General features: G+C 40.2%; 1 protein-coding gene across 2 annotated transcripts in view; it reads left to right on the forward strand.

Annotated features, from left to right (window-relative positions):
* Positions 1-16762, forward strand: part of PTPN5 (protein tyrosine phosphatase non-receptor type 5) — a 60413-nt gene extending 43651 nt beyond the window's left edge. For both annotated transcript variants that reach the window (XM_018076130.1, XM_008922044.2), the window contains exons 10-13: positions 2267-2377; positions 7913-8073; positions 10797-10910; positions 14661-16762. In XM_018076130.1, the coding sequence (XP_017931619.1) occupies positions 2267-2377; positions 7913-8073; positions 10797-10910; positions 14661-14754 (480 nt within the window). In that variant the 3' untranslated portion in view covers positions 14755-16762. The remainder of the gene's footprint in view (positions 1-2266; positions 2378-7912; positions 8074-10796; positions 10911-14660) is intronic.
* The last annotated feature ends 268 nt before the right edge of the window (positions 16763-17030 follow it).

Consider the following 17030-nt stretch of genomic DNA (forward strand, 5'->3'; position numbering starts at 1 on the left):
GATGCTTAGTGCCCATAACCAGGCACGTGCACAAACCCTTAACTTTTCCCAGTTATAAAGTAAATAAATTTAACCTTGAACTGCACTGAAAAAAAAACGTGAACAAGACGGACACAAAATTATCATGCTTTGCAAGTGAAAAATGTTCAGTTATTACAGCTGGCTGATTAGACATGTACTGTCAAGGCATTGCTGATGCAAAATATAGTATGCTGTTGATCTAAAAGTTATGTTTTCACTAACATTTTTAAGCTTGCATATGCCTGTGTCTGAGCAGCAGCACTGAAGTAATAACTTGCTTGTTGATCTAAGTTGCCGGTTTCTGGCACGTAAGATGTTAAAATGTCATGACAAAGTGTACTAGAATCTTTTGAGGACTTTGAGGTTTGAAGAGGAAATACTGATCCTGAATGACATACCTGGTGATAAGTTCTTCCACTATAGTTTTCATGGCAAGATTGTATACCATGAATGCAAAATAATCTTTATGTCTGAACTGCCTCTTAACCATACTGGCCAAGTATTTTACCCCTCCTGTCAGTCTTGGGAAGCAGTGTGCTGCAGTACTGATGCACTACATAACTGGAGCTTGTTACAGCCTATATGTCACAACAGAGCTGCTGAGTCTTTTCTGATACCTTTTGTGTCAAAAATTAAATGGTGTCATGAATCTCACCCATAAATACAGGGCCTTGTCATGTAAATGACTTCTATATTAATTTCCTTTTTCTGTAACATATATATTAAAATATGAATAACGGGACTCAGAAGTACCTAGATTCAAAACCAAAACCTTTGTTCAGCAATGATGCTCATAAGAGGGGCTTTGCATTCCTTCTCAGTGCAATGACTTCACTAATGTGAGTATTAAAAGCTCTGTACCTCAGCCCTCTGTCACTTCTAATCTGAACTGACAGACAGCCCACAGAAATGAGTGGGCCATCTTACTCCACTCCTTTAAGCAGAGCAATGTCTGTGCTATTGATAGCTACTGGAGCTCTTGACAATTTTTACAGTGGATTCTGCAGTTTATGAGAAAAAACACAATCTGCGTAAATAACTTTGCAGAGACACAGTGGGCCACGCTCCCAGTGGGTTATTAACTGAGGCACCGTGCAGATGGAACAACACTGATTCTCCCACACAAAAATTTTTACTCAATAACTTTGCAAGGTACTTTTCTCTTGTTAGTCTTTCTCCTGAAGCACAATTATTTTTGGTGGAGGAGAGCAAAATGATTTAACTTGCTTCCTTCAAGATTGTGTGCAGCTATGTGAGAGAGGAATCTTACAGGCATCATCTTTACCAAAGTTTGTTGAATAGTAGATACCTACTCTCCTGTGATAACAAGATTGCCTCTTGCATTATCACAAGGGAGCCTTTTTCTCTGATTCTGCCTTGTTCACGTCATTCCTTGTCCACGAAGTAATTCGTGCACCATCTTGAAATGCCTGTCTCTGCCTTTGCATATGGATCAGTTCTAGGAAGCTGCATACAAAAAACCAGTCTTTTTTAGTCCTCCTTACAGGATGGGAGTGCTTACAAATTTTTAGCTTATCTTTAGTATATTGGTACCACAAAGTGGATTTGCTACTGGACTGTAGTTTCTGAATCTCTAATTGTCAGATTGTGCTGGCTGCATCTCTGACTGGTTTGGGGCAAAATCAGTCTAATATCTCTCACTGCTATTGCTTCCTTTTAGTTCCTTAGCTTTGAAAGATTCTCACTGACAATTTTAAGTGGATTTTGATACGCGATCTATTTCCCAAAACATTCCTAGTCGTATTATTTTATACAAAAACTTATGCAAATGATCATTTTATATTCAGAGAGCACTGAGTCTTTATAAAAAAATAGGAAAGCTGTATTTTGTGTTTCCATATTGGTAACTAGTGTGTATTATACTAATCATTATTATCTTAAGAAAGGGATTAATCTAAAAACACAAGCACATTGCCACTGGTCTCCCTAATGAACCTTCAAAATGCACATCAGCTGCACAAAGATAAATAAGGATGTGTGTATTTAAAAGATTTGGTTAGTAATTACTTGATTTGTGCATTTTTAATCAAGCAATCAGGCTATTATGAGTGCAGCAAAAATCAGCTGAAATGCGGTCCCTGTTTAGAAAGTGAAAACTTGTACTTGTTATAGAAACAAAGTTTATTCATATTCATCTATGCATGTGCTATATCCAGTTTCAGAGGAGCAAAAATGAACTTCCCTTGATACCTGCTTAACTAGATTTATTTTATGTTGCACACAGAAATGTACAGAATATTGGCCAGAGGAACAGGTCACCTATGAAGGCATAGAAATCACAGTTAACAGAGTCATACAAGCAGACGATTACCGTTTAAGGCTCATCACCCTCAAGGTAAATCACTCCAATGTACTTACAGTAGTTTAGAAGTCTAAACCTATACATTGAGATGTTCATGGAGAGTCATGTAGAAATCTTCTGTGAGGTGTACTGCTGTACAAATACCACTTTTCATTACTGAAGTTGTCATAGCTTTGCTCGGCTCGTTGATATGAAGACTACAGTAAAATAAGCAGTCAGAGATTTAGGCTGCATGTGTACAGTCTGAAAGCCACCAGGCCAGTTGTAGTAGGATGGCATTCACTTGGTAAGAAACCAGTGACTCATTCTGTGCCTGTGTCCTCTGAGTTCACTGATCATTTAGAATGACATGGTAGCTCACAGAGAGCTTCTTACTAGCCTTTGCAAGTCATACTACAGACAGCACTTGTGGAGTAACGCACTAAACTCTGTGGTGATGTTCTGTAGAATTCAAAGGCTTGTTTATTCATAGGGCCATGGACTTGGGCAAAGGGCTACTAATTACTAACGGGATTTTTAACCTGCATGGCATCTTACATAATTTGTAGTATGTATAGGTAGACCCCTAAGAAATATTCTTGTCTTTTTATGGTCATTATTAGGATGCTGTCAGACTGAGCTGTTTATACTTAAGATGACTTGTGCTACTAGCAAGAAGTGGAGGAGTTGAGAACGCAGCAAAAGACGTTTTAATTTTACTTACCTATTTTCAGTTTCTCTCAGCACTGGGACTACTGATCTGCTTGGCACTTGTCAGTGGTATGGTAGCACCACTTCTGTTCCCTAAGTCTAAACCCCTTTCAATAGGTACTATACTAATTTATTCTTTGAGTAATTTGTCTGACTTGACTTCAAAGATACTTTAAGGGATCATTCTGCTCCAAGACACTAAAACTGTTGATGACTCTTAAAAGTATTTTCTCCACAACATTCTTCATGCTTACATTTCTAAATATTAGTGTCTTTCCAACTAACTGTATATGTATTTTTATATACCAGTAACCATTCTATCATCTTGTTGATAGAAAACTTAAACATGGGTTTGATTTTCTAAGTACTTAGATACTACTTGATCTAAACTACTGGGGTCCTATTTTACAACTGTTTTCATTGCTAGGTTCTAGAATATCAAACTACATGTTTCAATAAGAACAGTCTATTTACATAAACTTCATACATCTTTCATGTACCAGATCTATCCCTGACCTCAGTATAACACCACAGTTTCTTTCCAAGCTGGAAAAACTCTTCTTTTATCCAACCAGTTTCAAGTCTCTTCAGCCATATGCTAATAGGCAGAAAGCCAGCATATGATATCCCATGTCTGGGATGTTCAGAGTGTGGAAAGTCTGTCACTCAGGCTTTTGGCTAAGGCAGCAAGGAGAAAATCACACTCCCTGACAAGTGGGAAGTGACATGTTGCAGAGTTGCAGCTTCATCCGAGTTAAACAATGTTTTTTGTTTTCAGTACTAGTGTGGCAGTCTCTTTCTCCCCACCCCAAGCATCAGGATGTGAACTGTTGAATTCTAAAGCTGAAATAAAGATTCCATTTGTTAAGTTAACATTGCCTAGAGCTGTACATTTATCATTTAATAGCAATAGTGGAGTAGGAGCTCCAAACCATGCGTACATTAAGTGACTTGGTAGTGAAAACTGGAGAAACCATGAATAGACTTCTGTTTTCCCTTAAACAGGAGTGGTCAGAAATATACAACACCACCAGCAGCAATATATGACTACTGCATGTTTTACAGAGTGGACTGTCATACTTCTCACAGTATAGAGGACAGGATTTGACAAGCTTCAGGAATTTATAGAAAGCTCAGGCAATAGGCAAGGGATTTTTCCCTTCTCAGAGAAACCTGCCAGTGCCTAGTCACTGATTCATGACCTCAACTACAGCATATGTGATAGTAGACTTCAAACCATCACTTAAATTTTGCTTCCTCCTAAGTGTTCCTATGTCTTCTCTGTCTCAAGGAACCACCAATAGAGAATATTTTGTTAAAGTCAAAGCAGAAGTGTACAGAACCACAAAAGTTAGAATTCTCTAAGCAGAAGCATAAAACTTTTATCACCGTAGACAAAACTAAAGACATCCAGAGTTCATCATTAGAACTTTGGCTGTTTTCCATTGCTGTCAACTAAGCGACTTTATGTAGTGATTCATGTTTTTCTTCGGATGACTTTCATCTTTTACTTTTTTCTCTGTGTTATTGACAACATTTGTATTATCATTTTTCACAACTGAGCTAAGAATCAGGTGTTCATAACTTCTGTGGCTCACACATAGTCACATTCAAATGCAACTGTCTATGTTCCTGTTTCAGAGGAGTGTTTGATTGGATTTACTGAAGTGAGCTCAAGTACTATTCATGACAACTGATAATGCTCTCTTAAACAAAATATTTTCTCATTAGGGTAAATAACCTAAGGCCAGGCTCTGTGCTACAATAGTAAGATTCTCTTTTCCTAAAGTGAGTTATATGTAGCTTTAAGGTTCCTATGACTGTTCTTCAATGAGCATTTTAAACCCACTGTAAGATGGAACAGCATCTCAATGAAGCTGAGCCTCCTGTTGCCCAGCTCCCTTGTTCCTACCTTTGTGCCATCTCTCCCATGTTCCCTCACAAACATTTATATGACTGTGTGGTAAGCCAAAGGGGGAAGCCAATAAATCCATCTGAAAATTAATCAGTCTCAAGAAAGTAAAAAGATTTAACTTGATCACTTTCCCAATCTAATTCACTGTGAAGCTGTGCAAAAGCTCTGTCAACTAAAGAGAAGGATGGAAAATGGCACAGTCACAGAGCACTCTTAACATTCAGTCTCTGACAGTCATAGGGAGGGACTTGGGAATACAGATGACAGAAACTATTTTCAGGTTTTTGTGCCTTGTTCTTTATAAGAGCCAAATTTGTCTTTTTTTTCCCCCCTCCCCTCTTCAACTCAGACAGCGTCGTGTTGAAGGGAGGGTTGTGGAAGATAACATTTCTGTTCCTGGACCTTTTGAAAACATTTATTTAGCCCTGTGCCAGCTGGCTTATGTAATGGCTGTAGGCTAAGGCCAGTTGCCTGAGCACCATGTTACTATTTTGCACCTTTAGAAATCAGACAGAAGGATCACTTTGAACACACAAAATCAGAAGCGCACAGTGCTACTTGGCACTTGGAAAAGGAAATGGCATATTTGCTATTTCATAGCCATGCTGAGGCAGAGAATTAGAATTTGTGTCTCTCAAAAAGCCATGGACTGCAGCTAGAGACAATTCCAACCTTCCATAGAGTCTCTGAATTTCTCACAGTGTCTAAGAGACGAGTAGAATTGACAGGAAACTGATGTAAGTCTGTCTGTCAGAAGAGATAGAAAAATAAGCTCCCATCTCTCTCCCTCATCTATTTATCTAGCTATCAGAGACAGAGATATGGCTCCTGGCTCTCTGTCTGTCAAATACATTATGAAAGCAATTATGTCACAAGCACAGCTCTGGCTTTGCTGAATGAATCTGTCAAGAGGGAACAGACTGCCTGGAGTGTTTTGCACATGGCTCTTGGCACTAAAAGAGCAGAATACTTTAGGAGGGAGGATTTTTTTTTTTTTTAAAGCAGTATACTGAAGTGCAGACATGATATTTGAAGTCCAGACTTCTATGTTGTGTGGCTTCCAATATGGATCTCTCCATTAACATTCACATAATGGTTGGGTTGGAAGGGACCACTAAAGATCATCTGGTTCAAGCCTCCTGCTAAAGCAGGTTCACCTAGAGCAGGTTGCATGGGATTTTGTCCAGGTGAGTTTTGAATATCTCTCGAGAAAGAGACTCCACAACCTCTCTGGGCAGCTTGTTTCAGTGCTCTGTCACCCAGAAAAGGTTTTCCTCATGTTCAGATGGAACTTACTGTGTTTCAGGTTGCCCCTTATCCTGTTGTTGGGCACTACTGAAAAGAGTCTGGCTCCACCCTTCTAACACCCTCCCTTCAGATATTTATAGACATCATTAAGGTCCCCTCTCAGTCATCTCTTCTCTAGGCTAAACAAGCCCAGCTCCCTCAGCCTTTCCTTAGCAGTGGGGTGCTCCAGTGCCCTAATCATCTTTGTGACCTTCCACTGGACCCTCTCCAGTAGTGCCTTGTCTCCCTTGAACTGAGGAGCCCAGAACTGGACACAGCACTCTAGGTGAGACTTCACTGAGGCTGAATAGAGGGGCAGGGTCAACCCCCACGACCCTCTGTCAATGCTCTTCCTAATCCACCTTAGGATACCCTTGGCCTTCTTGGTCCCAAGGGCACACTGCTGGCTCATCGACACACTGTCGTCCACCAGGACCCCCAGGTCCTTCCCCACAGAGCTGCTTCCCAGCAGGTCAGTCCCCAGCCTGTGCTGGTGCAAGGGATTATTCCTCCCCAGGTGAAGGACCCTGTACTTGCCTGTGTTGAACTTCATCAAGTTTCGCTCCACCCAACTCTCCAGCCTGTCCAGGTGTCACAGAATGGCAGCACAGCCTTCTGGTCTATCAGCCACTCCTCTCGGTTTTGTATCACCAGCAAACATACTGAGGGTACACTCTGTCCCTTCATCCAGGTCATTGATGAGTAAAATGAACACTACTGGACCCAGTGCTGACCTTTGGGGAACAATGCTAGCTGCAGGCCTCCAACTGACTCTTCAACTGTTCACAACCCTCTGAGCTCTGCTGTTCAGTCAGTTCTCAATCCACATCAGTGTCGACTCATCTAACCCGTGCTTCCTGAGCTTGCCTATGGGAATGTTATGGGAGACAGTGTCAAAAGTCACTGTCCCCTCATCTGTCCACTACTGTCCCTTCATCTACCCAGACAGTCACACCATCACAGAAAGCTGTCAGATTGGTCAAGCATGATTACCCCTCAGTAAATCCATGTTGAATACTCCAGATAACCTTCTTTTCCTCCTCATGTTTAGAGGTGACATCCAGGGTGAACTATTCAATCACCTTTCTGGGGATGGAGCTGAGGCTGACTGGCCTGTAGCTCCCTGGGTCCTCTTTGCCCTTTTTTAAGATTGGGGTGACACCCCTTTTGCTTGATTTCTTACCCAGAAGGATGCACCAATCTTGAGCTTTGAGGAAGCGATCCTTGAATATTAGCCAGCTGTATTGGACCTCCCATCTTCTAGGGCTCTAACCCAGGGGATTCCTCCAGTTAATTTCTTGAAGAAAGCAAAGTTAGCTCTCCTAAAGTTCAGGCTTGTAGTCCTACTTACTACCCTTGCTTCTTCCGAGCAGGATCCTGAATTCTATCCTATCTTGGTCACTGCGGCCAAGGCTGCCCCCAACCTTCATGTGCCCAACCAGTCCCTCTTTGTTAATACAAGGTCCAGCAGCACACCTCTCCTCTTTGACTCTTCCACCACCTGTATCAAAAAGTACTCTGCAGCAATCTCCTGGACCGCATGCATCCAGCTGTGTTGTCTTTCCAGCAGATTGATTCAGTCATCTCACTCTGAAAGGGAAGGCCATGTTTCAGTATCAATTTACAACGAGAAGTTCTTTTAAAACTTTGTGGTGTTTGTCTTAACTGGATTGCAGAAAGGAGAAGAAGTCAGAAACCTGAAACATTACTGGTACACATCTTGGCCAGACCAGAAGACACCAGATCAAGCCCCTCCTCTGTTACAGCTAGTACTGGAAGTGGAAGAGGCCATGCAGAGTGCAGAGGAGAAGAATGCCCCAGTGATTGTTCACTGCAGGTAAATAAATGTTGTACATAAATTCTAAGGGCTTCTTTTCATGGCATAGTGCAGATACTATCATGTAGGCCATAAGTCAGACATTGGAGATCTTGTCCAACTGCTTCTGAAATATGCTTGGAAGTTCAAATATTTAATGACAATAGTTGTCTATTACCCAGTGTCGCATTCAGATACAGATTGAGATGAACACAGAAGCTGGTGGAGGCTCAGTTACCTGTAAGAATGCCTTCCTTTCATTTTCCTTACCAGTATTATATGCTTTTAATGATCTTTAAAGGGCCAAGTTTGCAAAGATTGACATAGTTTTGATGAAATTGAGTAGGAAGACACATGCAAGAAGAAAAATAAAAACATTAAACTTTAAACTTCAAACCCCCTTTTTTTAGATTCCTCCTTTGCTTAAAAAAAAAAATCTTTATTAGGCCAAAGACAATAATTTAAGTATAGCACATAAATGAAACAGTGACAAATCAGCAAAGCTGATTGCAGCAAGTACTAACCAACAGTCAGGAAATTTATGCAATTGATAGTAAAACTGAAGTATCAGTAAAAAGCCCTGGCAAAGATGAAAACTTCTTGTATGGAAGGAACAAAATCCTTACAGTGGTTTGAAGCCTGATGAGAAAATTGTAATTATCAATCAGAGCAGAATAAAAATAGATGAAGATAGATACTTCTGTCTTCAGAAAGAAGTAGGATATGTACTTAGCACTTGTAGATGTGATGAAGTATGTTCTTCTGCACTGCTAACTAGGGAGTGTGTTAAGCAACGACTACTGACCATCATTAAATCAGATATGCTGAATGATTTTCATCCAAGGGTATTTAAAAAAGTTGGTTCACAGACTCTAAACCATTAAAGTTTGTAGTTGAATGTAGTTCTCAGAAAATTTGAGAAGTTCCAGAGGTCTAAAAGCAAGTCCTGTTTTGCCAGTGCTTAGAAAGGTTAAATGTGATTACTTGGAAACTAGAAGTCAGTTGTCAAAGCAGTTATTTCAGGTAAATAGCAGAAAGACTGATAAGAGGTGCAGTTATCTTGCCAGGGTAATCTTCCATAATTTCAATAAAATACATTTTGCCAAATAGATTTTTATAAGGAATTTTACTTCATTTTGCATAACATTTTCTAGGAAACAGCAGATGGTTGTTCTCCAAAATCCGTAGTAAATGGGTATTATACAATGTGAATGTTTTTAAAGAGCCTGTTGACATGAATGATTGGTTAGCCTGGTGTCATCAAAAATCCTTCTATAGGCTAATATGGAGTAAACACTAGTAAAAAGTTTGTATGATACCACATGTGCAGTTTTTCTGCCTATGTTTTTAAACAGATGTTAACAAATTGGGAAGAGTTCAGACAAAAATAAGAAATGTTTTTTAAGAAGGTCCTCTTTGCCCTTGGAAATCTGTGACTGTATAAGAGCTCCTTGAAGCATTATGGTATTTGCTGCAGGTGAAGCTGCTGGTCACCATGTCACTCTTTCTATGCATATTTTTTTGTCCTCTTGTAAGGTTCATCCTCAGGACAAAGTAATAATCTGGGGAGAAATGGGGTACTTTTATTTGAAAAAAACTACTAGGAGGTATAGTGAAAGAATTATAAAGTATTTTATGTGGATAATGTGCCACTCTTGTGCAGTCTTGGAGGGATTATGACCTTGTCTGGGCCACTGAGAGACCTGCAGCTTCCCCTGGGACAAGTGCTGTCCCAGTGCTGTTTGCTTTATCTAAAAATGGGTGTTTTTTCCTTTCTTTGCAAAATGCTCTGGAATCTATATGTCAGGAGCTCTGGCTCTGTGCTGTGGTCTGTTTGGTTATGGGCAACTAGAAGATGAAGGACTTTGTGAGCAGCAGTGAACCATGAATTCCACTGTTTCTTGTACATTTGTTGCCAGTGGTTTTGCATTATGACTTTCTCACAATGTAAATGAAAGCAGGATTTCTTGTAGTTGTGTCAAGTAATTATTCCTGAGTGTGCTCACTTAATTATTTCACGGATAAGAAGGGCTTCCAGCATTTGCTGCTAGTTTATTAGGTGATAAGAAGAATTCACAGCTTCTGTAGCACTGTGCCTTTGAGAATAAATTCAATTCTGGCCATTAACCAAGGACTGAATCAGATACAAAGGAGTTCAGGAAAGACAAACACATTTCTTTATTAGCAAATTTGTTGTATCCTGCTCTAATTCAGATAATTACTAGATTGTAGATCTGATCAGCAAATGGCATCACACTTACTATATTGCTGCTAGCTCTAATAATTTCACCAAGGGTTACATTTTTTGATGCACTTGTGAATGAAAATAACTTTCAAAGAAGCTGTTAGAATTAAGAATGTCAAAGCAAAATTTGCCTTCAAAGTGAGGGTTGCTGTCAAACCAAATCTAACTAAGAAATACAGTTTAATTGCTTTTTTTCAATGGTTCAATGGCAGGTTCAACAACATATTGGGTCAAGTGGTATCTAATAGTCCATTTTTAGCACTGTATGTGCAATGTTCACCCTTTTGCTATGAGTGGCTCACACTTAATCGTGTTATCCCACTGAAGTTAGTATGTTTTCCTAGTTTGGGCTTTCTGTCTGGAAGCGCTCACCTGGCAAAGGTCAGAGGGGCAAAAAAGATAATGGGGTTTGTACTGGTTTAATGGTACTTGTTTAGCAAGGAAGTTCCAAAGTCATTCTGACATCTCCACCACCTCTCTTTGCTTTTCCCTTCCTCAGTGCAGGCATCGGGAGGACTGGCTGCTTTATTGCAACCAGTGTGTGCTGTAAACAGCTGAAGAATGAGGGCATAGTTGACATATTGCGAACAGCCTGCCAGTTACGGTTAGACAGGTAAGAAAGCCTGTTTCCTTTCCAGAAAAATAAGAAGAAAAATGGTAACATTTCCCTCTGTTTAAAGAGAAACAAATGGGAAGAGGAGAAAAACAAAGGCAAGTGGAGGTCAAGAGAGAACGTCCTTGAAGGAAGTTTTCGTGTTCTAAACTGTTCTGACTTGTAATCTTTGCCTATTTTATGAACAGTAAACCTAATGAACAGCCATAGAACTGAGCTAGACTCACAGCTGGCATCAAAATCTGCATAGCTGCCCATCTCCATGCAGCAAGGGATGGCCTTTTACTAGCTGAGAAGTTAGCCCCATATTCATACAGAAGCAAAGGCTCAAAGATCTGCTGTACAGGTCTCTGCTACTCTGTTCAGAGCCATGGATCACGACTTTCCTCCCAGGTGGAGTAAATAAAACTGGTCTCACATACTGGGAACTGTGAGCCATGTTGGGAGAGACATTGCTTGGAGAGGGAGACAATCTGGAGTGTTTGGAGACATATGAAAGGAGCTGTGAAAATTTCCACAAATTCAATGGTTTCCAGTTAAGCATTTCTTAACACACCACCTTGAGTTTGATTATGAAGTAAACAGACTTGAATTTTGCACCAGAGATGTTATTTTTCCTCTCCCACTGGTTTCAAGTGCCATCAAAACATGTCTCAGTGCTCTCTCTAATGATAATGATAAATGTAGTCGGGGGAAGAGATGTCACGAAAAACATACCAAAGATTTTTCTGAGGGGAAAAAAAGAACCTCAACCCCACGCTGAACTTTATTTCAGAGGAGAAATTATGCTCAGTGGGAGGGAGAAAATGAAATGCTTGCTGCCCTGCTGAGGCTCTGATAGACAAGGACCTGCAGGGGCTTAGAGATTTGGCTATTTCAATGGATTTCAGACCAGACAAGGAAAGGCTTCTTGAGAAAAAGAAAACCAGAATATGAATAGTGAATGCTGATCATCCACAGACCAATGAAATATCTGTCTGGATGTGAAATATCTTGTGTCTGTGACTAATGTTACAGAGGAAAATAGCCATACAAATGAAGGTTGAAGATGCCTGCTTACAAATGAGTGTGATACAGAAAGCCAATTAAAAATACAAGGAGGAGGCAGAGGGGAACTGGCAGTCATTTTTAGAGGCTGAAGAAGGGAAATCACACTTATAGGACACCACAGAGGGAAAGAAAGACTGCAGGAACCTCTGTAGCTGTCACATACCTCTCAGGAGTGGGATGGGATAGAAAAAAGCCATTTAAATGTTATGGGCTAAAATACTCAAGACAGAAAGCATATCACCATCCTTCCTACTGAATAGCATGATTTCTTCAAGGACTGAAAAATGGGGCTCATAGTCTCTTGGAAGGCATGCTGCCATCCACTCTCATTTTCACTAAACCCCCGCAAAAACTCCATGTGACTTCAAAAGTACCATGAGATGATGAGACAGTGTCTAAGCAGCTACAGGAAGGAAGACTGTCTGTGTCTCCTCCTCTTGCCTGGTCATTACTGGCTAGAGAAAACAGGGTGAATGGGAAGGAGTCACCAGGTATGCAGGGAAAGAGGATTGCATGCAGGCCTGAGTAGATGTGTAAAGGAATGCCCCTCACTGCTTCACACAGGAGTACAGAGGTTGACATTAGCCCTAAGAACCACCTTTGACGTTGCCATGGGTGGGAAGAGAACAAATGTTTCTTTCCCTTCATTCTCTCACAGATCCCTTGAAAAAATCCTGTGCACTGGGCTTTGTATCAGTGGCCAACAGCTGATCCTAAAATAACCTATTATGACTAAGGAGAGGAAGTAATCATTCCTGCATCCTTCCCACAGTGCTGAGAGACATTTGCTGTCATTGCCCACAAAGCAACGCAGATTTGAAAGGTTTCTGTGGCAAAAAGGGGTGAAAATATAATTTATCTATTCTGTGCCAAAGCCTGGACAGCAAGCACATGTCATGGCATGTATATGTGTGGGAAGGGAGGAAGCCATCACATAGCAGGGAATCAGATAAAAAGGAAAATAATTTCCTGTGGTCTGAAATTCAATGACCACCTTAGTGCCTGTGTTGCTACAACTTCAGGGTGCAACCCCACTGTTAATGGAATTGCTTGGGAATTAATTGTCAGATATGACTAACGTTCCTCGTGTGTCACAGGCTGACGTAGATGTATTTCAGTTCTCTGTGCAGCACAGAGGGACTCGGAAATAGATCAACTGTGAGGTTGTATTAAGTAGAGCAGGTGGGGGGGGAGATGCTCAGCTAGGAAATATAGTTTTTGGAAACACAGTGGGTGTTTTTCACCTTTGCTAATTGATGAGAGTTGGAGTGTGGGTCCCTGCCCTTCCCTGCTCATTGTTATTTCAAGGAGTGGCTTAACAAAATAAGTGCAAGAGGCTGGAGGAGAATGTTGTCTTGCCCACTCAGCTCCCCCTTACTTCTATGGTTACTGTGTGACCCATAATTGTGAAGCTGGACCCCATAGAAAAGGCAGTTCCCAAGGAGAGTGTCTGCTATCCATTTGGCTCAGAGGAAGGAACTTTCATTAATTTCCTCTGGTGAAGGTTTCTAAGGGAATGCACCACTTAGGCACTTCCTCAGACTGACATGGTGTGGTTGGCTCTGCTCACCCACAGGTTCCCATGTTGCTCAACCCCACTGGTCATTTCAGCCTCCTTTTGGCACAGTGCCCCCAGGATCTGTGCTACAGCACCAGTGCTGGCACAATTCTGCATACACTTTTTGTGAGTTTGAACCATGGGTTTCAATTCTTTTCTAATGCATTACCAAGAGGTCATATCACCTTTGATGGGGTATTCTTGGCAGAATTTTAAATGTTTATTAAATCTGCTTAAAATTAACAACTTCATCCTGATTATTTTTGTTCACTTCTTTCTCCCCCTGTAGTGCCCATGTGTTGCTTAATACGCTACTTGCAGAAACACACAGGTTAATGATACATGGAAAATCAAACTGTTTTTGCTTCTGCTTGCACTTCCTTTCAGGTTTGCAGTTTTAAAGAGAACAGTAAAAGCTGAAAAACAAGCTGAACCAAAATAGATTACTGTGCTGGGAGTCTTTTACTATCAAGGTGTGCACCAAGAGTCAACTCAGCTACAAATCTGAGTAACTTTTCTAAAGTTACATTGTCTGTTCCAAAATCCTGCTAGCCATCCCTAGGGCTCCCTGGTGAACTTGCCAAAAACATGATGTGGGATGGCACAGAGGGAAGAATCCTTATTGCAGAATGAGAAATTTGTATCAGTTGTCTGGGCTGGGCTGACCTGGCCTAGCTCTCTATAGTCCCAAATTCAGTCCCTAGTACAGCTGTGAAGTCTTGGATAAGCTACTTCCCCTCTTTATTTCCCCTGCTCCCATCTATCTCTCTAGAGCTTTCGGATGGGGATTGCTTTTCACAGTGTTTAAAGTGGTTATTGGAGTGCAGGTGCTCAGGTAATATGAATGTAAATGACGATGATGTTGCCTTATGGGATGAAGGCCTCTGACAAGGAAAATGAACATAAAGCCCATTCCTGTTCTCACTGCCTTGTGTTCCTAGCTTAACAGAGGCTTTTAAAATGGAGCTCCAGGTCAGACTGCAAGCTGGTTGCAATCAAGGGGCACTCCTCACTCATTTCAGGAAGCGTTGGAATAGACCTTTGGTTTGGTGCACAAGCTTTATGTTAGCTGTGCTATTTCCTTGTGTGCTTGCATGTAACAGGACTGCTATTTCCCTCCCCTTTTTTTCTTTCCTTTTCAGGGGAGGAATGATCCAGACTTGTGAACAGTATCAATTTGTCCATCATGTCATGAGCTTGTACGGAAAACAGCTTTCTAGAACAGCAGAAGAATAAGTATCCATTGTATTCCTAAAGGCTAAAGCCAAGAGAACTTTTGACTGCATTCAGATATATTTCAGATCTGATACGAGACACACGGTAACCTGGCTGTCTTAGCTGGAAAGATATATTATTTTACTTTGATATTGCTTTTATGCTCTTGTTTGCATTGACATTTAAGAGCTGAGGTACACCTTGTCTTAAACTATGTGACAGGACATAATCTTCACCAAAAAAGGCTTATTTATACTGTAAATAAGAATAGTAGCTTCATTTGTTACAAAAGCAAGAAAAAAAATCAGAAAAAAATCCACTGTCTTCAGTTTGCTACTTTTTAAAAGATCATTGCTAATATATCCAAATACAGTGTGAAACTTTTCAAATTGTCATGCTGAAATGTGCCGTTTGTTGACTAAGCTTGAAAGTAACTTTTTGCCTCTTTCTGATTGTTTTTACATATAAAATTACCGAATACTGTGTATATCGTAAACTTTCTGAGCCTCTGCATTGAAAGATTCAAGTAGATTCACATTGAAATGATGTTTCACACATCATGTTTGCTTGTTTATTTTTTCTAAAGCAGTCCACCACCAGTGTTATCAGTACTAAAGGGGAAAAAATATTTCAATTATGCGAGTCAAATTCTTACCTTGAATTCTTACCAGCACTGTACCCCAGTACCATGACAGTTGGCTGAATATGAAACAAATAGTAGAAATAAATCTGAACATAAATTCTTTACGCTTTACCTTTTCTTTGTCAATATTTTGGTATTTCAGTCATCTGGCAAACAGACTTGATTTTTACAAATAGTTTCTATTTTTACACTGTCAGACCACAATCTGAATACAATTTCCCCTGAAATCTGGGATTCAGAATCAGGTGAGGAATTTTGTGAGTTCGTATTTATTAAAAATGTAATAATAAAATCACTTGTAATCTATGAATTTAAATTTCTTTCAAAGCTTTGAAGGTGACCAGGTGCCCAGTGCTTATTAAAATTAATGCAAATTCTATAGGCACCTTTAAAAAAAAATCAGTCTGAACTTGTTGGCTGCTTTTTGATAAATTTACCTTCAAACCAAATTTAGACAATCATTAGCCCTTTCTAACCACTAGTCCAGGCAGCAGTGTTTCCTTTTCAGTAATACAGCCTGCTGCCCAGGTTTTTATTTTAGAACTCAATCAGGCTGTGAAGACTGTATTTTGTGTTTAATGCTTACAGGTAAGCACATGTTTAAGTGCTTCATTAAGAGCAGAGAAAAATGGAGGTATGCAGGATCCTTGACATGAAAGATGAGTGTTTTATGAATAGAAGCTGTAATGACCTACTAAAAATATTTTTGCTTCTCTTTATTGTAACAATAACCAAAACCCACTGCTCATATTAGTGCAGGAGATTCTGCGAATTTACTGCACTTCCTAATCAGGAGAAGGTAAAGCAGCTTTCAGAACAATAAGGGCTGATCCTGCTCCCACTGATGTTTTGCCATTGACGTCAGCAGGTGCAGGGTAGGGCCCGAAATGTTATGCCTACAACTTCTTCACTGTGGGGAAAGTTTCCCATTGTTTCAGTACACATCTTTGTGTTTATTCTGTATCCATGAACCTGTAAAAATCCTGTCTGCAGGGTTTGCATGAACGTGTGGCAAAATGTGTTATCTTTAAACCTCTTGATTTTATTGCTGTATTTAAAATATTTCCTTCAGTGAGAAGCTAGCAGGAAGAACTGGCATTCTTTTTTAAAATACTGGTGGTAGTCATTAAATAGAGCAATAAACTTAAGCTTTTGAGCATAAGATGACTGTTAGTTTTATGTAAATCTTGATAGCTATATTCTCCCCACTGCTACTGATTTCTTTAAAGGGGGTAACACTGTTCCATCTAAGCGCTCCTTAGAAATAACAAAATCACCACTGATGTTCTAAATAACATTGTAAGTGGAACTCTTTATAAATGTTTTCAGCTGTTCAGTGCCCTTCAGTGTCAAAACTGGCTCAATGAATAAAATTACTTGCTCTGTCATCAGCTTCCCGTGCATCTGCTAAAGAATATTTGTGGATGACTTATAGGAGTGTGCATATAGGAGCTAAGTTCAATGTGTAAGTTGCCTCCTGCACAAGGAGACTTTCTAGAGGAGAATAGCTTTATGGCAAATGAGGTATAAAGGGCTCTAAGATACTGACCTTGAGATCCTTGTGCAGATCCTCAGCAGGTGTTAGTTGGCAGTGCTTCACTGACTTGAGTAGAAGCGAACAATTTATACTGATGAAGGAAATCCAGCCTGATGT

This window comes from Manacus vitellinus, unplaced genomic scaffold (assembly GCF_001715985.3).
Source record: "Manacus vitellinus isolate BGI_N305 unplaced genomic scaffold, ASM171598v3 scaffold_30_pilon, whole genome shotgun sequence".
NCBI classification, from domain to species: Eukaryota; Metazoa; Chordata; class Aves; order Passeriformes; family Pipridae; genus Manacus; species Manacus vitellinus.